The sequence below is a fragment of the Aquarana catesbeiana genome, linkage group LG01 (assembly GCF_042186555.1).
Source record: "Aquarana catesbeiana isolate 2022-GZ linkage group LG01, ASM4218655v1, whole genome shotgun sequence".
Classification (NCBI taxonomy): Eukaryota; Metazoa; Chordata; class Amphibia; order Anura; family Ranidae; genus Aquarana; species Aquarana catesbeiana.
In genome coordinates, this window is record NC_133324.1 from 730,644,913 (window position 1) to 730,666,821 (window position 21,909).

Sequence of the window (21,909 nt, forward strand, 5' to 3'; positions counted from 1 at the left end):
AAAAAAAAAAATCTGACGGGTTAGAAGAAAAGGTTTTGCTTATAGTTCTGCTTTAAATATATAAGCAAAGACCAAGAGAGCAATACACACCACTATACTCAATCCATTAGCAGTTGTTTCTCAGATTTTGCCTGCAGTATTAACTGGTACCAATAAGAACATATAATCTGCTGTTGCAAAACAGACTTTAGTTAACTAGGCCTCTAGGCCATGCTGATTATTCTAAAAAGGCTTTGGAAAAGGGATGCATCTAAAAGCAGGCAACATTTTCTTCAACTGGATATGTCCTTTAGGGACTTTCAAAAACTAGCATTTTAAGTAGGGCTGTTTTACGGATTAAAATTTTGTGTTCGATTAATCGTTTTTTTTTTTAATCGATCAACTAATTTAGATTAATTATAACGCACATACAGATCCAACTACTTTTAGCTGATCTCCTTGCATTGCAACTCTGCATTAGTCAGTGGTAAATGTGGTATACACTATATACAATCACCCGACACTAATTAGTTTCCACAATCCATGACTTCACAGTTCACACAAATACATTTTAAATTCAAACTGTAGCACGGACGTAATTTTTTTTTTCACAGTAGCTTGACAATCCCTCCACCTCCAGTCTAACTAATCACTCTCACCTTATGGCATGGACCCCTGTGCAAACAGGTGGTCATGCAAGCGGGTATCAAAAGGGTTAACATGGACCATAAACTTCTCTCACGTCTCCTTAGATCTCAGCAAGGACGCCAGGTCATGGGTAGAAAGAAAAGATCTAAGTGCTAGTTCCGTAGGGCAGCAGCGGGTGACGTCATGCATTGCTCCTCCCCCGTACGCGTTACGTTCAATCAGAACTTCAACATCACCAGACTCCTCCCCCCTTCCCCAAGTGCCTCCGTCTGCTAATAAAGGGAAGGGGGGAGGAGTCCAAAGCCATCGATGTCCGTGATGTCACCGGATCTCCAACGGAATTCCCTGAAGACCCGGAAGCCGGCGGAGACGTGAGTACCGATCAAAATAATTTTGATCGATCAAAAAAATTAATCGATTAATCGAGGAATTAATCTTTAATTTCCACAGCCCTAATTTTAAGTTCACTTATAGTCAACAAATGCTAACACAATAGTTAATAGTCAATACTGTATCACTATGCGGAATTCCCTCTCTCCTGAAAAGCCACTGAAAACAATTGGTGCTGTAGTGGCAAAAAAAAAACCACAACATGATGCCATATGCACTTTTCTTTTTGAAGAAACTCATCATAAGGAGGTTTAAACTCTTTATGGAGTGCAATGGTGTTTTGATCATTTTATTTCAGGAATCTGGGAAATGAGCAGCATGAGAAGGGCATACAAATCCCCATCTTTCGTCATTCGTGTTCATGGCACTTAACACCTATTTACCAACAAGAAGTTGGTTAATATTTTGATAATATGACAAACTGGCTTACAATACTGAAGTGGGAGGAGTGGAAGTCATGTAGGGTCTTGTCTTTTTTATTTAATCAATAGCCACATAAACAATTTTCAGCTATGTTGGCTATATAATGCAACAAAAAAAATCTACATCTGACAACAACAGATCTATGTTGCAAAGTTAAGCAGGACAAACTTAAAAACTCTTGCTGCATGGCTGCAAAGAGCATGGGAACGTACAAGATCATAAAAAAGCAGAGATAATAAAAGTAAGTGTCCCTTTGCCTATCAGATGATGAAAATAATTCCTTATAATCACAACATATCGTTAATATAACATACATATTAATGTTGAGATGCGACTCAACTCTGTTATTCTGGATGTGCTCACAAATATGTCGCCTGGATTACTATTTAATATTGATGATCTGAAAGCTAATTAAAAATACATGATGTTGGACTAACATTGCTGGTGACATCTGCAGAGCTTTGAGCAAGAGGCCGTTCATTAGACACCTCCAGAGAATAACTTGGATGTGTTCAGAATCTGATCTGTCACCCACAATTTTAGCTAAGAATTTTCTCTTGTTTGCCTATTGACCAGAGGCAGAGCTGTTCTGTCTTTATTGGCTCAACAACTGTACGCAAGGATTAGTTAAGCATTCTAGCACAAAGATTATGTGGCTCTACTATTACTAAAAACTTCTCCATTTACACTGGTATATTTTACATAGTCACTCCATGTTTTTCTTTTTTTCACCTTTGCTACATGACTATTAAAAAAGGTCTTGCTATACATTGTTTATACATATCATCATAAAGAACAGCCCTGAGGTTAAAAGTGGGTTGTATTTTTATAAAATAACAAGCGTATAAAATATGGAAATTAAGTGAAGAACAATTTAATCAAATCCATGAGGTTTGGGTGGAAACAAGTCCTACCAAAATAGAATGACTTCTGCTACCCTTCTGCTTTGAAGCCCTGTTTATATTCTCCCAACTTAGCTACTGCTGCCTTGGGTGTTGGATCTTCCACTGATTTTACCCGATATTAAAGTTGTTGTAAACCCATTAAAAAAAAAAAAAAACACCTGCAAGGCAAAGGCATAATGTGCTAGTATGCATAGCATACTAGCTCATTATGAAATACTCGCCTTAGATCGAAGCCCCGTAGTGGTCCCCGTACACTGCTCCGGCCGGCGACATCACTCCCGGAGTTATTTCAGGGTATCGCTGGGGCGGTGTAAGCCGTTCCCACCAAACACAATGATTGTTGCTAGCAGCTATAATTGCATGTAAAATCTGACAGGCTGGTTGTACCCAAGTTGATCAATCAACTTGGGTATATTCAGCTTGCTCATACATAGATCGAATCTCGGCTGGTACCTGCTGAAGCGGGCAAGATTTGAACCGTCTATGGCCGGCTTAACTCGTTTGTTTTAGGTGAGCTTCTTTTTGAATACAGTTCTTAAATAATAGAAAATGTATACAAATGTATGAAATAAAGTTTAAATGTCAAAAGATATTTTAGGCATTACAAATGCACCTGGAGTTAATGAAGTTTATGGATACTTGGATATTGAAAAACCTACCTGGCCAATGATGAGCGGGACAACAACAGTCATGAATAGCTGAGAGAATATAGAGGTAAAGGGTACCGAAGAGGATGATCCCAACTGTGGAAGAAAAGAAACACACTTTAGGACTTTGTTGCCACAAACCGTTTATGATCATTACATTAAAGTGGTATTAAACCTAAAACCAAAAATATAATATATTGCAGTATACTAATCATTAGATTTTTTAGGCTTTTCTTCCCCGTTTTCACCTGGTGATCTGGCCAGTAGCACACTTCCTGTATTAGAGTGACCCCACTCTGGATGTAGGAGCACAGGGGAACCTTTGCATAGCAGCATTGTCAGTCTTAGCAAGAGGGGAGCGTTACATGGAGTAGCAGATTTAGACACACTAACAAATTGAAGCCAAACTTCAGCTAACATTTTATAAACAGTTACAGCAACAGCTTTTTTTCTCTTTTATGGGATAAAGGTTTTACACAAATAAATATAATCTGCTCATTGTAAGCACCCTTGCTCATGGCAAATGGTTTGACTCATCCCTCTAACTGCTACAACTGCAAGAGAGCTTGTTTTTTTTTGAAAGACAACAGATTCACTAGCCAGATCCCCTGGTGAAAATAAGGGAAAGAAAGCCTAAAAAAGAAAGCTAAAGCAGCCACCACATTAAAGAACTGGTAAGCTGCAACATAATAAATGTTTGCTTTTGGGTTTAATATCACGTTAAATGTGAAAAATTGTAACCAGTCTGAACAATACACTGGAAATGTCCCCTTTTCCTTTCTTCTAATTTGTCTCTTTCTTACAAATATATCTTTCGTCAGCTCATTCCAATTTTCTCCTTACATTAAGCCTTCTCCTTGACATGAATGACAAATGGTATTGCTAGCACATACAATATGTGCGATAATGCTGCTTCCTGTCAAACTTTGCATGTAGTATCAAAATTGTTGCACTGTGATTGAAAGCATCGTGGTCACAATAATGTGTACCCATCAGAGCAGCACAGTGTCCACTTCTGTGAGCAGTAAAAACACGGACCTACCACCTGTTTTTATGCAATAGCCCCCCTCACAGGTCGCATGTGTAAAAAAGAGCCTTATTTTTTTAAAACCTTTAAGTTGCCACTTGTCTTAAACAAGAAAAGCATTAGCTTATACTCAATATGCCACAGATATTCTGGACAAGGACAAATCCCGCTTGATGATGAACGTCAACACAAACTAACCAGGATTCAATTTGGACTACCTTTGGCCTTTTTCACATAGGTGGCCAGGAAGTGGTAAATACAGGCACTTGTCTAGGTGAGCATGATGTAGGCTGTACAGTCCTCAGACTTCGATGTTAAGATCATATATTATATATATATTTATATATATATATATATATATATATATGTATATATATATGTATATATATATATATATATATATATATGATGTTAACATCGTAGCCTGCTGAGGACTGTTCAGCCTACATCATGCTCACCTAGACAATTCCTGTATTTACCACTTCCTGGCCACCTATGCAAAAGAGGCCAAAGGTAGTATGTATATATATATATATATATATATATATATATATATATATACACATACATACATACATACACACACACACACGAGAAGTCCCAAGGCAAGAGTTCTTGGGATATTTTCTTCTTGATCAGCTAACATTGCCGATACTAAGGCAACAGGTGATACTGCTGCTTTCTGTTGTGCAATAGCGGCATTTCCTCAATAGGGGACAAATTCATATCACCAGATGCCCTTACATAAAATTGAGGTGCAGAAAAGACAAGGCAGTTGGAGAAGTTCACTGCAATGTAAGATGATGTTAACCTGCATGGAAGGGTAAGTACTGTTTGTCTTTAATAATTGCCATATAAGAACATTTTTAACTGCCCCTTTTTTAACTTTACTGGTATTAGGGGAGGTTCCAATTTAGGTGCGACAGTCTTTTATAGGTTTGTAGATATAGAAGATATTGTGATCCGTGGTTAAGCTTAAAAGAAGAGCTTAAAAGAAGTCAGTCTTCCTAATAGAAGCTGTTGCTTTGAGGTAGATTCTGATGGTCCCGACTATGTCCAAGCAGTGAAGACCAATTTCCTTTGGCTGCTTTGGAGCAGGACACTAAGATGGCTAGGCTTCATTGAGGTGCAAAACTGATACCACCTTAGGAAGAAAAAATAATCTTAGGAGTAAGACTACCTTTTCTTTGTGAAGAATGATGCATGGCTACTTACAAGGGAGGTGCTAATTTAGAGACACATCTTATAGCCGTGATAGCAACCAAGAAGGCCACTTTACAGGAGAGATCATTTAAAAGAGAAGTATGGGGTTTGCAGATTTATACTTACCTAGGTAGATGCAGCATTGGTCCGATGCTGCATCTGTTCCCAGCCGGCTCTAACACTGAGAACCGAGCGATCTAACACTGCAGATCGCTTGGTTCTCACAGCTCCCTAAACAGAGAGTTGGTTACTGTCAATCACCACTCTCTGCTCTGCCCTCTCCTCTCTTACTGGAGCGCTGGGCTGTGGAGGGGGCGGGAGCAGCCAGCTTTGCCTCTCAGTGGCTCGCTCAGAGGCTGAGCCAGGTGCCGGTCCAGGCATGTGGGGGCAGATCCCGACTCCAGTATCATGATCTTGCCTGAGCCTGGACCAGCTCTGTGACGTCAGCAGCCAGCGGACTTCAGCCCACTGTCTGCTGAAAATGGGTCACAGGAGTGCAAAACGAAGAAGGAGAACACAGGAGGAGTGCAGCCAAATGTACTTTGGCTGTACTCCTTTAAGGGATTTCACTTTTGAGGTTCAAAGGGTGGAGTTTCTGCAAAGTAGAGAGAACCCCATTAAAAGAGAAGTATGGGAATGTTTTTTCCCATAATCATACTTACCTAGGTGGATGCAGAATCGGTCTGATGCGGCATCTGTACCCGCCGTCTTTAAACTGAGAACAGTGCGAGTGAACATCACCAATGCCTCAGTTCTCTCGGCTCCCCAAGCAGAGATCTGCTGAATGTCAATCAGCAGCTCTCCTGCTCTGCTCCTCCACACTCACTGGAGCTCCGAGCTGTGGAGGGGCAAGGAGCGCCGTCTCAGCGGCCTCGCTGAGAGGCTGAGACGGCGATCAGTCCAGGTACCTGGCGGATCCAGACTTCCAGAGTCAGGATGACGTGGTGCCTGGACTGATCTGTGTGGCATCAGCAGAGAGCGGACATCAGACCGCTCTGTGCTGAAAACGGGTCATAGGAGTGCAAAACGAAATGCACTCCCGTAACCCGTAGCAGAAGCCCAACCAAATGAGCTTGGGGCCTTGGGAAGCACAGGGTGCTGTATGGGGATCCTGATCGAAAATACACCTTCGATTTTGACAAAGGATAGCAAGACCAGAGGTTTTTGAAAAAGAAAGGACAGTGAAAAGAAATTAGGTACTTAAGACCAAGTTCTAGTCAAGTCCTGATTGTATCAATGTGAGGTGCAGAGGAACCTCTGGGATTTAAATAATAGTGTTCACGCTAAGCAAAACCAGATTTACAGGTACAATAGTAGATCTTTCTGAAAGTGGCTTTTTTTGCTTTTAGCCAGAGTAGGAATGACAGACTCAGGGACCCCTCTGTCCTTTAGGACTTGCTTCAACAGCCATAACATTCAAGCCAGAGACTGAGAAACACCTGAAGTATCTGGTAATTAGGAGGATCTGGACACCCGCACTCTAATATAAACGATTTTATTATAATAACAAAAGTTCGGGGGCGTGTCCGGATGTAGACCAGGAAGGACGTGCTATCTAAGAGCTCCGCTGATCCTGGAAGAATCTACCGCCATCCTGCACAATCTCGCACATTGGTGAGCCTCAAAACAGCCCTACCTGCTCCTGGTCACCCCCGCATCCATCCCAGCAGGAATTGCGGAGCCCGGCCGGCCAACTGCCCCACAACCCGGTCCGTGGCCGGTACCATACACCCAAGGCCGCCGCCATCTTGAGGCCTGAGGAGCTTCCAGCATCCTCCGTGCTCGGGGGCCCGCGCTCCGCGGATCGAGCAGGCATCACACCCCCTCATCTTCCCGTGGCATCACCTCCGGAGGGGACTGTTTGGGGGCATTGATCTGAGGATCCCAGACGCCGGCTCTTCACTCCCGCGGCCCGCCGCCATTTTGAGGCCTGCAGAGCCTCCGGCACCTAAGTAATTAATAAGAAGGGTGGGCAACAACTAGGCAAACAGAACTGTGCTAAAACCCCTCAACTTCAGAGTGCCGCTGCAGAGGCATTGTGGCCAAAAGCTGCATCTGCAGGAGGGTGGAGGTCCGACACCTGGTAAAACTTTGAAAAAAGTATGAACAGAGGACCAGGTGGCTGCTTTACAAAGCTGGGCAATAGAGGCTTGATTGCGGAATATCCAGGAAATACCCATCGACCTGGATCCGCTGATCCTGGAAGAATCCACCACCATCCTGCACAATCTCGCACATTGGTGAGCCTCAAAACAGCCCTACCTCCGGAGGGGACTGTTTGGGGGCATTGATCCGAGGATCCCAGACGCCGGCTCTTCACTCCCGCGGCCCGCCCCCATTTTGAGGCCTGCAGAGCCTCCGGCACCCTCAGAGCCCGGATTTCGCGGAACGAGCGGTCGATCGTTCCATCATCCACCGGGAGCATACTCTCCTAAAGAGACTGTTTGTGCACATAGGTGCGGGGGGCTGCCAGAGGGTCCCAAATGCCGGCTCCACACTCCCGCAGCCGGCCGCCATTTTGAGGCCTGTGTGGCCTGCAGCATCCCCCCTGTTCAGGTGCCTGGGTGGGCAGCTGAGACAGAGGCCGCTCCACATCCCTAGCCCTGAGGTATTATAGCTGGAGGGGGCCCATTGATCCTCAGTGCAGACAATCAGTGTTGTTCCAGCCTCAGATGCCTGCTGTTACTGTCTTGGAGTCTTACACACTGCGCACCACAAGCTCTTAATGGGGTATACACGCCTCCCTGCAAGTATCCAAAAAGTCCTTCAGAGCACTCACTCATGCCCTCAAAGAGTAAAACAGCGACCAAGAAGGCGCCACCACAACCTGCCCAGTGTCCCAGCACCATTTTGGACCAGCTTGGAGTGTTAATTGCAGACATGGAACAGGCGGCGGGTCCGGCGTCCGCTCCACCCCTCCAGGTGTCACAGCAAGCGAATGATACTAATGTTATCCTTGCGGCCATACAAAAAAGTAGAACTTCCTTAGTGGTCCGCATCGACCATCTGGCTGAGGAATGCAACCTCATCAGGGCGGATTTGGATAAATTCCGGGGCAGACTTTCTGAGTCCGAATTGCGGATCTCTGTCACAGAGGATCTTACTGCCCATCATGATGATGCCCTCCATGCATTGCAGCGCACAGTCCAATCCTTAATGGCCAAATCTGACGATGCTGAAAACCGCCTTCGGAGGAATAATGTCAGGGTCCTGGGTCTCCCGGAGGGGGCAGAGGGGGACCGCCCAGCCGAGTTTGCGGAGGCCTTCTTTAAAACACTCCTGAAAATGACCAAGGTCCCCCCGACATATGTGGTGGAAAGGGCCCACAGGGTCTCAACTGGCTGGAGCAACCCCGGGGCCCCACCAAGACCCTTCCTGGTGCAGTTTCTCAACTACAGGGACCGTGACCGCATCCTCAGTAAGGCCCGCAAGCATCCCACCCTCCCTTATGAGAATACAGAGGTGCATCTCTATCCTGACTTCTCAGCGGATTTACAGAGACTTCGCAAAACCTTCACGGATGTCAGGAGATCGTTCCTTCATGTCAGGGATCGTTAGTTCATGTTTTATGGAGACCAGTCCACTTCTGCGTGTTTCAGTGGATGGAGTGATGCGGCTCTCCTGCGGATGGGACACGCAGCAGATCTCTTTTAACTAGTCACCTGACACTCGCCCCTATCCTGGGGCCCACCCAATGGAACTGAATGAAGGCCTTCTGGGGGTAAACCGTCCCGTTCGCTGGTTCATGTTGTGCCCAGAGACTCACTGTGGGCCCCCCTACATAGCGGGTATTGGCAATGGGTGACCCCCCCACTAGGGGTAATGCTTTCCCCCTAATTTTACTTGATCCTTGACGATCGGAGCTATAGCAAGACGATTCCAACACACCTTCCCGAAGATAAGATGCCCGCGTAGGGTATCGGTGGACTATCCGGTCTCCCACCGGATGGTAACCACGTCCCCCCACATTTGCCTGCGGTCAAAGGCCTGATACTGCCAGGGTCCGTCCCTGGACCATTGAGCCTCACATAGGCGATTTGTTTTTTTCTATACTAGTTAAGGGATTAAACTACAAGCCCGTTATGTTGGGGTATTGGCGAAGTAGTAGGGTGTTCAATATTTTTTTTTGGGTGTTTTTAGGTATAGACTGCTTCCTGACCCCCACCATGCTGTTCTGGGGGGCGTTGGAACCTGGTCGGATAGGCACCAGATGCCTTGGGATGTTTAATTAACCACTTCAGTACCCGGCCATTGTCAAATGACGTCCACAGATGGGATCTCCCATCCTGGGTGGACGTCATATGACGGCCTGGGCTTCCCGGCCGCCTAGGGGGCGCGCGCGCGCCGCGTTGCTCGGGACCCAGTGCGTGTGCCCGGCGGCCGCGATGTCCGCCGGGCACCCGCGATTGCCCGTTAACCCGGCCCGGACCGTGGATCTGTGTGTGTAAACACACAGATCCACGTCCTGTCAGTTGAGAGGAGACCGATCTGTGTTCCCAGTACAGCGGAACACTGATCGGTCTCCTCCCCTTGTACGTCCCTGCCCCCTACAGTTAGAATCATTCCCTAGGAAACATATTTAACCCCTTGTGTCCCCCTAGTGGTTAACCCCTTCACTGCCTGTCACATTTACACAGTAATCAATGTATTTTATAGCATTGATCGCTGTATAAATGTGAATGGTCCCAAAAATGTGTCAAAAGTGTCCGATGTGTCCGCCATAATGTCGCAATCACGAAAAAAAAAATCGCGATCGCCGCTATTACTAGTAAAAAAAAAATAATTTTTTTTTAAAAAAAAATGCCATGAATCTATTCCGTATTTTGTAGACACTATAACTTTTGTGCAAACCAATCAATATACGCATATTGCGATTTTTTTAACCAAAAATATGTAGAAGAATACGTATCGGCCGAAACTGAGGAAAAAATTTGTTTTTTTAAAAAAAAAATTGGGATATTTATTATAGCAAAAAGTAAAAAAATATATTTTTTTTCAAAATTGTCGCTCTTCTTTTGTTTATAGCGCAAAAAATAAAAACCACAGAGGTGATCAAATACCACCAAAAGAAAGCTCTATTTGTGGGGAAAAAAGGACGTCAATTTTTTTTGGGTACAACGTCGCATTAAATTGAATTGTCGTTTAAAGTGCGACAGCGCTGAAAACTAAAAATTGGCCTGGGAAGGAAGGGGGTGAGAATGCCCTGTATTGAACCGGTTAAGTTGAATTTTGTTTATATGTGTTTCTGTTATGTCTAATGTACAGTGGCCCTTGCTCCACGGCCGCTCACCAGGCATCCCTTGAGCAACTGCTATCAATCTCCTGTAATTCTCATGGTTGTTGTTTGGGGAGGCTCAATATGGCTGAAATGTCTTTCTATAAGTTTCTGATGTGTCTGACATACATTGGCTCTTGCTCCGCTGCTGCTCACCAGGTGTCACCTGCTCGAATGTTATTAATCCCCTGTACTTATGGTGGCTGCTGCGAATATTGCATCACGTGATGAGGATTCCTTTTCTGTGGTGTCCTGGAAAGTACGAGGCCTCAACTCTAAATTTAAGAGGGGGCTTCTGTTTCAATATATTAAACAGCTCTCGAGTGTCATAGAGGTGACTCCCGTGTGTCATAGAGGTGGTTCACATGGATCCGTTAGGTAGATACGTGATACTGGTGCTCACTCTCTGGCAGCACAGGCATGTCCTTGCTGGCATATATGTGCCGCCGCCCTTTAAACCTGACGTATTAGGTATCATTCTGGAGAGTATCGCCCCTTATTGTCCTGCAAAAATTTTAATGATGGGTGATTTCAATGCCATCCTTTCCCCTGATCTTGATAGACCTTCACCACCTATGTCTTTCAATGGGGAGTTGTCAAACTGGGCGACATCTGCAGGAGTCACGGAAGTCTGGAGGTGGAAATTCCCATCCACCAAAACCTTTCCATGTTTTTCCACCTCCTACAAAACCTCCTCCAGAATTGACTATGCATTTGCCAACCCCTCTATGCTGACAGATGTTTTAAAGACTACCTATTTGCCCAGCGGCTTGTCTGACCACAGCCCCCTTGAGATTACCCTGCGTACTTCTGCCTCACGTAGTGGCTCTATGTGGCGTCTGGGGGCTCAATGGATTTCCCAACCTGAAATAGCTGATCAAACACCACTAGCTCTGAGCAATTACTGGGATTCCAATGACGGGTCATCCTCTCCTGAAATAGTATGGGACGCCTTCAAGGCATATACAAGGGGCGATTACATGCCGGCCATTAAGGCGGTCAGGTTGCAACAGGCTGCTGCCACAGTAGCTTTGGAGAGCGAGGTGGGGTTGGCTTCTGACCAATACGGGTTGGATCCCTCTACCTCAAACTTTGATGCTCTGCAGGCTTCTAAACGTAGCCTTCACCTACACCTACAGGGGTTACTAGACTTGAAATGTATAACACGAAGCAAACATTTTTTGAACAGGGGGACAGGAATGGCAGACTGTTGGCGATGATGTCTCATCACGATACCCCTAATATGGTGATCCCTGAGCTTACTTCTCCCACAGGGGAGGCCATCTCCTCCCCAGAGGCTATCTTACAAGCCTTTCATGACTTTTATCAATCCTCGTATACCACTACACTACCCTCGGGTTTAGAAACGGAGGGGTTAGTATCTCTCCTGGATCCCATAGCCCTTGGTTGGCTTTCCGATTCTGAAAGATCTCATCTAGTTGCTCCGATTACCACACAGGAGGTTGAAGTTGTAATTAATTCCCTATCCACTGGCAAAGCTCCTGGCCCAGATGGTCTTCCGACTGATTTCTATGTAGCTCATGGTAACATGCTAGTCCCCCCGGCTGGCCACCCTGTTTACACATTGCCTGGAACAGGGCTCTCTCCCATCTTCCATGGCACACGCACATGTTATCCTCATCCCTAAGACGGGCAAAAACCACAAACTTTGTGCCTCTTATAGACCTATAGCACTTCTTAATACTGACCTCAAAATCCTAACTAAACTTCTCATCACTAGACTTAAACCATTACTTCCCTCTCTCATTGACTCGGATCAGACCGGGTTCATGTCCCATAAGTCTACAGACATCAATTTGCGTAGGTGGTTTACTAACCTCCATGCAAGACATGACAATCAGGGTCATAGAGTGGTTGCCTCTCTCGATATTGCGAAGGCATTCAACTCAATTGAGTGGCCTTTCCTGTGGGAGATTCTGCGTAGAATGGGGTTTCCACTGGTATTCATTTGTTGGTTACAGACTATCGTTCGCCGACAGCTGCCATTCGTTTGGGGGGTCGTCTATCTCCAATTTTTGCACTTTCTAGGGGTACAAGACAGGGCTGCCCTCTCTCTCCGGCACTTTTTGCCATTGCCATGGAACCAGTGGCGGAGGCACTATGTGTCTCACCACACATTAAAGGATTATGGCTGGCCTGGCTGGAGGAGGGGGTGGCCTTGTATGCAGACGACCTCCTTCTCTTCCTGAATGACGCTGGCCCCTCCCTGCAGGGGGCACTGTCAGTCCTTGAAGACTTCTCTGTAATGACGGGACTTAAGGTTAATTGGGGTAAGTCGCAGCTCTTGGCTATTGATGCTGAGGCTAAAAAAGCTGCTTCGACTTCTCTTCAGAAGGTGGACAAGTTTACCTACTTGGGGGTGTGTATCTCAAGGAACGTGAATGATTTCATTCCAATGAATTTGTTTCCAGTAATCAATTCAGTCAAAGCTAAGCTGAAAGCATGGTAGAACCTCCCCCTAGCCTTACTGGGCCGTGTTAATCTCATCAAGATGAAAATCCTTCCCAAGTTCACATATTTGTTTCGTAACTTCCCTCAATGGATCCCCAAATCATTTTTTTCCCAACTTAACAAAATCTTCTCCTCCTTTCTTTGGGGTCCACGTCCCCCTGCTTTAAGCTATCCACCCTAATGCGCCCTTGTTCGCAGGGGGGTTTAGCATTCCCGGATTGTCACAAATACTTTATAGCGGCTCAATTGGTCACTGCATTTTGGTGGCTTGTTCCAGACAGATCCAACTCGGCTTGGGCCACTGAGGCTGCGGTATTGGGATCAGCAGAGGCATTGTCAAATATCCTTTTACGGGGCCCCAAAGCTCCATACGACCTAACCCCCTCCATGCGTACTACCCATAGGGAATGGAGGGAAAGTCTGATCTGTGAAAAATATCCTCTGACCGCTGTACCACCGAATGCTTGGCTCTGGAACAATCCCAACCTGCAGCATTTTCTTGAGCTCCCTGACCCTGTGATATGGACCAGGTATCACATCAAGGTACTCTCAGACATCACATCAGACCTAACATTATTCTCCTTTGATCACTTAATGTCTCATCACAAAGCCCCACTCTCGCACAAATTCAGATACCTACAGTTGTCCCATGCTTTCAGGGCTCAGTTCCTGCCAGGTGAAAGGCAGATGGTGCAATCCGACCTGGAGCAGATTCTGCGATTTGATTGTACCAAAAAACCCACCTCAGTGCTATATGCGCACCTCCTTCGGGTCTCTTCTCCTGAGCTGTCCAGACTCCGTCAGCAATGGGGCCTGGATGTTCCGGAGTTGGACTCTGAGGACTGGGAGGATGTGTGGGACTTCCCATTTAAAATACTGGTTTCCTTGAGAGATCGCCTCATTCAATACAAGATTGTCCATAGGGCATATCTTACTCCCGCTCGGGTGCACAAGATGAGGTCTTCTCTCTCTCTGGAGTGTTGGCGGCGTGATCATGCCCCCACGGACTATATCCATATTTTCTGGTCCTGCCCGGTAATTACAGGTTTCTGGTCACAAAAATATTTCAGAGGTGAAAGAGCTGCTAAGTATCGCTATTTATCCGTCTCCAAAAATATGTCTGCTGGGGCTGGTGGAGGACTTGGTGCCAAGAGTGGCAGAGAGAACCCTGTTGGGTCTCCTTCTGTTCTATGCCAGGAAGTCCATTGTCCTAGGCTGGAAGCGAAAGACTCCTCCCTCTATAGGTTCATGGAAATCACTTGTTAACACGGTGATCCCCCTTTACAGGAACACTTACACTCACAGAGGGTGTCTGAAAAAGCATGACAGAGTCTGGAGTAAGTGGTTAGCGGAGCCGTCCACTGCTGTAACAAACTAAGGGGCCTCTCTGTTATATAACAGCCTTTCATAATGTCCTACCAGAATTACCAGAGTTGTGAGAGCTATTCTGGGTGTGCCAGCCATGTGTTGGCCCTCCCTTGGAGCATGAGCCATGACAACTTGTTGCTATTGGTATGCCTATGATAGTAGTAGATAACTTGATGTTCCTGGATATTGTATACATTTTATGACCCCTGCGTGGGTCCATTCCATTCTGAAGGCCTGGTGTGGGCCGAGCTGCTGTACATATGTAGTGTTTTGTGTTTGACAAGAAAATAAAAAAGGTTTTAAAAACAAAAAACAAAAGCTCAAACAACAGCAGGGTATAGGGTGGATTGGCTATGACTAAGCACTATTGAAAGTATGAAACGCGTCAGTAAATCCATCCCGTACCCTGCTGTTGTTTAAACTTTTGTTATTTTATACAATAAAGTCGTTTATATTAGAGTGCGGCTGTCCAGATTCTTCTAATCGCTACATGCTTAGCCTGCACCTGCTGCTTCCAACTTGAGGAGAGTGCGATTCTCAACACACCCACCTGGAGCGGTGATCTTTTCTCCCCTAGAAGCATCTGGTCCTATGGACTTTTCAGACAGCTGGAAGAATGTTGTCCAGAAAAACCTGTGATCTGGTTGCCCTAAGTTCTTAGGAGGCCAAGAAGAGGTGCGAAAGCCCTTGTGAATAATCTGGGAACAGAGGAGAAGCTCCTACAGCAAAGTGTAGAAAACTCTAATGAGGTGGCTAAATGGAAATATGCAGGTAGGCATCTGGGATGTCTACAGGTGCCAAGTATTTCACTTGTCTCAGAAAGGCAAACACTGGCCTTGCAGATTCTATGCCAAATTTTGGAATTTGAAGCTATTTGTTTAGGGATTTTAGGTCCAGGACAGAACAAATTTCCCCTTTGAGATTTGGTACCATGAACATGATTGAATAGAATCTTTTAAATCTGTTCTGTAGGCATACTGGCACAGATGGTCCCTGAGACAAGAGATGGTTCCAGGTATTCTGCAAACCAGACTGTCCTTCAGTAGATTGTGGCTGATTTGAAAGAAGAGATTATAGTTTGGAACTGTATTTTGTACCCCTTTGAAACTACCAAATGAACACACAGGCATAGTGGCGAACTCTCACAAGCATTCTCCCCTCCTTTTAGGAGTGAGGACTTCCCTTAACTGGTAAGAGCGCTTTAGGTAAACCTTGGTGGGCTAAGTCTTGTGCCAAAAGTAAGGGCTGAACTTAGTCTTAAAATTTGAAGTCTGGGTACAGAGCTGAGGTGCTCTACGCTTTCAGGAGGTAGAGGAAGGGGATTTTGTCATATTCCACAGGGGAGGAGAACATTTCCTCCTGTGACATCCTTGATTCATTTGTCGAGTGCCTCACCAAAAAGACAAGTGAACGAGGCACACAAGTGAGGCATATTTTACTGGCAGCTTCAGCTGACCAGCCTATAAGTTACAGTATTCTGGGTATGTAAACGGAAATCAGAACCATTTGAGGTTTGTATCATTACTAGTTCTAGGTCATCAACACAAAATACCAGGAAAGAAGAAAATTGCTCAGTTAAGTACGGTCCAGGATCATGTTGGTTGTCGATTGCCCTAGTCCAGTTAGCTTCAGTTTGACAAATAGAAATTGCGGCATAGCTGGTTGCAGAGCTGGGTCTGCAAGTGTACAAAGAGCCTTTAAGAGCAATTCAAACCTATTATCTGCAGAATTTTTGAATAAACGAAGATCTTCAATTGGTCTACTACTAGAACAGACCACTTTTTTGTGAACACCTTTTCCACTGGATAGAGCTCAATAATGATTTTCGGAGGGGTGAAATTATTTTCTGGATTGACCGAAATCATCTTAAAATGGCCCATAATATTTATTCATGAACAAGAAATGTCTTTTTAGAATTAGCCGGTCTGTTTGTACCAAAAGGGGCATGGCGAGATGGGGAGAGATTCAAGTGTGACAATGCCAGGGCTTTTTGCGCACAAAAGAAGTGAGCATATCAGCATTGGCAAATGTATTGAGTAAAGCTGTACCATCAAATGCATTGGAGACTGGGGGTGAGAAATCTTCCACAGCCTCCTTTAACACTGCCTCAGGGTCTTCATTTTCCCCTGTGTCTGCCTCATCTGAAGCCGGCGTATCAGGATCTGACTTAGGTAGAGACAGTGGAACTGGAAAAGTAGCCTGGTACTTAGGAGCTCTGGATGACAATGGCTGTATTAAAGCCATTAGGTGTCCAATGCACAGTGGCATAGTTGCAGAAAATCCTGCCTTAGTCAGGTAGGCTGCTTGTTGCGTGCCTAAGATAGAGCTGGAACTTAATGCTGAGACCTGTGTTAAAATAGAGTCCTGCTCTGGTCCAGGGAAAACCTTGTCAATGAGACTTAGTATTGTGCTAGGCTTCAGCAGAGAAAATGCTTGCCTAAACTTTCGCCGTGTCTCCCTTTCAGGTTGCTTCTGTTGTTGCTACGGGTTAGGATAATCCCCTGTGAGGTACTCATGGAGTGGGGTGCAAAAATAGTGCAAGCGTGTCTGAGAAGGAGTATGCAGAAACCCGAGTGCAGACCATCCAGTAGCAAAGTCCTTGTGGCAAAAGGGTGGAATGAAGCGCCTGAGTACCTTATAAAATATTTAACGCAGTAGTAAAGTGTGCCACCTGTGGTGTGATGTAACACTTGGTCATCCACCTGAGAGTAAGAGAGTGGTTGAATTTGAGCACCAAGTTTGAAAATATTACACAGAGAAAGTGAATTATCCCAGTTTTTTACAGTAATCATCAGAGATACAGGGTGACCCAGTTTTACCTGTCCATGTCCCTGGTCCCTATATAGGCTCCAGGCTTTGCCCGCCAGTGTGCACACTCCTGGAGAGGTCTTCAGGGTCTGTGTCTCAAAGAGATGGACCATGGCCCTGGACTTGTATACCACACTGCAGCTAACTATATTCATTGCACGAACAGCGTTGGGTCAGGGTTTGTGTCCAGAGGTTTTACAAAGGTTGATCTGATCCAGATGCACTGTTCTGTTGTTGTATCAGAAGACAGTTGAGAGTACATAGAAGAGTTGACTGAAGAATCCGAAGTAAAATAAAAAAACTAGTAAAGCTGAGAGTGATTTCTCCATGAGGGGGAAGAGGTCCACGATACTAGCAAAAAACAAATGACTTAGGGAGTGGGTTAGGGTTATAGTGGAGACACTCGGGGGAGTGGCTGGAAGTGCTTTGTTCTAAGGCAGTGGTTCTTAACTCCTGTCCTCAGGACCCACTAACAGGCCAGGTTTGCAAGATAACTGAAATACATCACAGGTGATATCATTTGCTGCTCAGTGATTGTAGTATTCTAGTCTGTATCTTCCCAAGGTAATACTTAAAATCTGGCATGTTAGTGGGTCCTGAAGACAGGAGTTGAGAACCACTGTTTTAAGGTATTTCATAATGTGCTAGTATGTGATGCATACTAACACATTATGCCGTTGTCCTGCAGGCTTTTTCTTTATTCTCCAGTGGTTTATAACCGCTTTAACCATATAAAAAGTACATTGTTTTAGGTGAGGCAGTCAACATGCAATGTCAAAAGGAGCAGCAAAGCACAAACATTGTATAGCAGGAAGGAGAACCTGCGCATGTAATAAGCAAATATGGCTGCCCTCATTTAAATAAAACTTTTTTTTTTACATCAATATATAAAATAAATACTATAGTTGTTATAGAGTTAGTTATTAATTTACGTTGTCAAGCTGGGGGGCGTGGAGTGAATCGGGAAACTCCCTCTCGGTCAACTCTTACCTCTTCCCAATTAGGACGGAGCATTTCCCTGGCGTAAACAGGGACATGCTTCTCAGCAAATAAGTTTATTTGCATTTAGGTATACGACAGTCAGATTCAACTGTCAGTTATCTGTCTTGTTAGACGGTTACATACTCAACTCTTCTGTCTTCTCTTTCTTTCTCTCTCTTATCTTCTCTTTTATCCAGCCCTTTCTGACATCCATCTACTTCTCTCCCCCTTAATTTTCCCCCAACCACTCTCTTCAGCCCACTTTCTTTACTAACACCCCTGGGCCCGGGAACAATGGACACCATTACCATCCTCTCACTGAACACAAAGGGTTTAAATATACCAGAAAAGAGACGCATGCTACTACATGACCTTAAAAGAGCGCACGCTGACATAGCGTTCCCTCAGGAAACGCACTTTAAGACCGGTAACCCACCATGTTTTGGACATGTAGTGACACCTTGGTGGACACTGAAGGCCGCTATGTATTCATTAAGGGCTGGATAGGGGACAAGAAGGTCACGTTAGCTAATATTTATGCCCCTAATGACCGACAGGATACCTTCCTACACCGTATACTGACATTGCTGGCAGAATTCAGGGAGGGTCAACTGATTCTGGGGGGTGATCTCAACATACCCCTAGTCCCTACAGTAGACACTTCCTCGGGCACCTCATCCGTACGCACGAGCACACACAAGCGCATAATCCGAGATCTTCACGATGCCCAACTATTGGACATCTGGAGACTACACCACTCAGGTGACAGAGACTACACTTTCTACTCGTCCCCGCATAAAGTGTATTCGAGAATAGATTATTTCTTTGTCCCACACAGCCAACTAGAAGCTGTCCACAATGTGGAGATAGGCAATATTACATGGTCGGATCACGCGCCTATCACTCTGTGTTATAGCCTGACATCCACTCTGAACATTAAATCCAAATTTTGGAGGCTAAATGAAAGCTTACTCCAGACACCAGAGGTAATGACAGACGTCACAAATGAGTTGAAACATTACTTTCAAACTAATGATACTGAAGACTGTGACCCTGGTATTCTATGGGAGGCCCACAAAACTGTGATAAGAGGGGTATTAATTAAACATGGCGCCCGCATTAAACGAGAAAGGGAGCAGCAACTAACTCTACTTCTCCATAAAATCCATGTAATTGAATCAAAACACAAACAAACCCCAGTCATCTCATTAGAAGCAGAACTGCTTTCCCTCAGAAAACAGGCTGTAGACCTACTACACTATAGAGCCAAAGCGGCACTGCAAGTATGTCGAAAATTCTCATACGAATCAGGGAATAAGTGCGGGAAACTACTCGCCAAAGCAGTTAGAAGTCATAAATTAACCACATACATTCCCCATATCATAGCCCCATCGGGACAGAAAAAGACCACTCCAACCCAGATAGCGAAGGAATTCAGGGATTATTACTCATCCCTATATAACCTCCCAGTACGACCCCCGAACAACGCGACGATAGACAATTACATATCAACAGCTCAAATACCCCACATCTCGACGACAGTGAGCACAGACTTGGAGGACCCCATTACCGTGGAGGAGCTACAGCGAGCAGTAGGTGGGATGAAACCCGGCAAAGCTCCGGGCCCTGATGGGTTTACCCTACAATATTACCAAATCCTCCTGCCGCTCCTGGCCCCTCATATGGTTCGGATGTTTAACTGCCTAGGAGAGGGGACCCCTTTACCCAGAGACACTCTAAGGGCACACGTCTCCCTTATACCGAAAGAAGCTAAAGATGCGTCGGCATGTGGAAGCTATAGACCTATATCCCTGTTGAACGTTGATCTCAAGCTCTTTACGAAGATTCTGGCCAATAGACTAACCCAACACATACCGGAATTAGTACATGTTTATCAAGTGGGGTTTGTCCCTGGCCGAGAGGCGAGGGACAACACTACTAAGGTACTTAATCTCATTCATATAGTCTCGACTACTAAAACCCCATGCGTCTTTCTCAGTACAGACGCGGAGAAGGCGTTTGATCGGGTTAGTTGGGCTTTTATGTCTTCAGTTCTCAAAAAGATCGGCCTGGGGCACAAGATGCTACAATGGATCCTCAGCTTATATTCCAACCCCACCGCCCAGGTCAAAGCAAACGGAATACTATCAGACCCATTCCCTATATCGAATGGTACCAGACAGGGCTGCCCGCTCTCTCCTCTCCTGTTTGCCCTGGCCCTAGAACCCCTTTTATGCACTATACGATCTAATCCAGATATTTCTGGCGTGACAGTGGGGGGCACCCAATACAAGATCTCAGCCTACGCTGATGATCTGATGTTTTCCCTAACCAACCCGGTAGTGTCCTTGCCAAATCTACTCAGGGAATTCGATAGATATGGAAGTTTATCCAATCTAAAAATCAATTTTGATAAATCAGAGGCGATGGGGATTAATATCACACCGCCTAGGTTAAGCTCTCTAAAATCACAGTTTAGATTTAAATGGTCCGATGCTTCCCTCAGATATCTAGGAACCCAGATCCCTAATGACCTAAAGCACACCTTCGGACTCAACTTTCCACCATTACTAAGACTTGCTTACTTCTGGAGGAGTGGAACAAGGGTCTGCACTCCTGGTTCGGCAGGTGCAATCTGCTAAAAATGTCTATACTACCGAAATTTTTATATTTATTTCAGGCACTGCCAGTCAGGATCCCACCTCAATACTTTAAGCAAGTGCACTCCCTTTTTGTTAAATTTGTCTGGGCGAATTTGAAACCTAGGCTACGCAGGCGCTACCTGACATTACCCAAACAATTTGGAGGACTAGCTCTACCGGATTTGCGGAACTACTACCGGGCAGTTCACCTAGGCAGAGCAATAGACTGGAACAGACACGGCCAAAACAAGCTCTGGATACAACTGGAACAGGCGCAGTCCGCAGCCCCTTTGAAGGGAGCGGTGTGGTGCTTTGACCAGCTTCCGCCAGAACTGAAGTCGCACCCGGTATTAGGTACGACCCTTAAAATAGGTGTATCTATTCTGTCCACTACCTCCATCTCCTCTAGAGACTCTCCTCTTTACCCGATATTAGGAAACCCTTCTTTCCCCCCTGGTTTAGAACAATCAGAGTACAAGACATTTATAGCGTCCGGCAGGGACCAGGCATCACATTTTTTGGTTGAAAACCAATGGCCCTCCATCTCAAACCTAACTGATGCGGAGGGACAATTCCAACTGCCATTCTGGAAAGCAATCAGAATACACCATTTCTTACATTCGATCCCTAACCCAGCACAGTTTAACCGCGACTTGACGACTTTTGAAGACTACTGTGCAGACGAGGGAACATTGCCACGGGTACTGTCTAAAACATATGGATTACTCAATTCCCCTACTGAACAACCTGACCTGACATTCATACAGCAATGGGAAACAGAGTTACAATGCAAGTTTACTAACACACAAATTCAAACGATTATCAGATTCTCCCTAAAAACATCTATCTGTACAAAGATACAAGAACTCAATTATAAGATCCTGACCAGATGGTACCACACGCCTCAAAGGCTACATACGTACTTCCCTAATACTACAGATAGATGTTGGAGATGTCAGACAGACATTGGGACACTCCTCCACATTTTCTGGTCTTGCCCTCTGCTTCAGCATTTCTGGACAACAGTCCGGACGATCACTCAAAAATTTACAGATCACATGATAAGCGATGATCCAGCTTTCATCCTGCTCCACGCCACCACAATACCTGCACGGAGCTACAAAAAGTCCATAATAAGACA

General features: G+C 45.2%; 1 protein-coding gene across 1 annotated transcript in view; it reads right to left on the minus strand.

The window, feature by feature from the left end:
* The window catches only part of SLC10A7 (solute carrier family 10 member 7), a gene marked incomplete in the record, with an annotated part of 287,910 nt that overhangs the window by 55,101 nt on the left and 210,900 nt on the right, over window positions 1-21,909 (minus strand). The window contains 1 exon segment of the mRNA XM_073604635.1: window positions 3,005-3,088. Coding sequence (XP_073460736.1) covers window positions 3,005-3,088 — 84 coding nt within the window.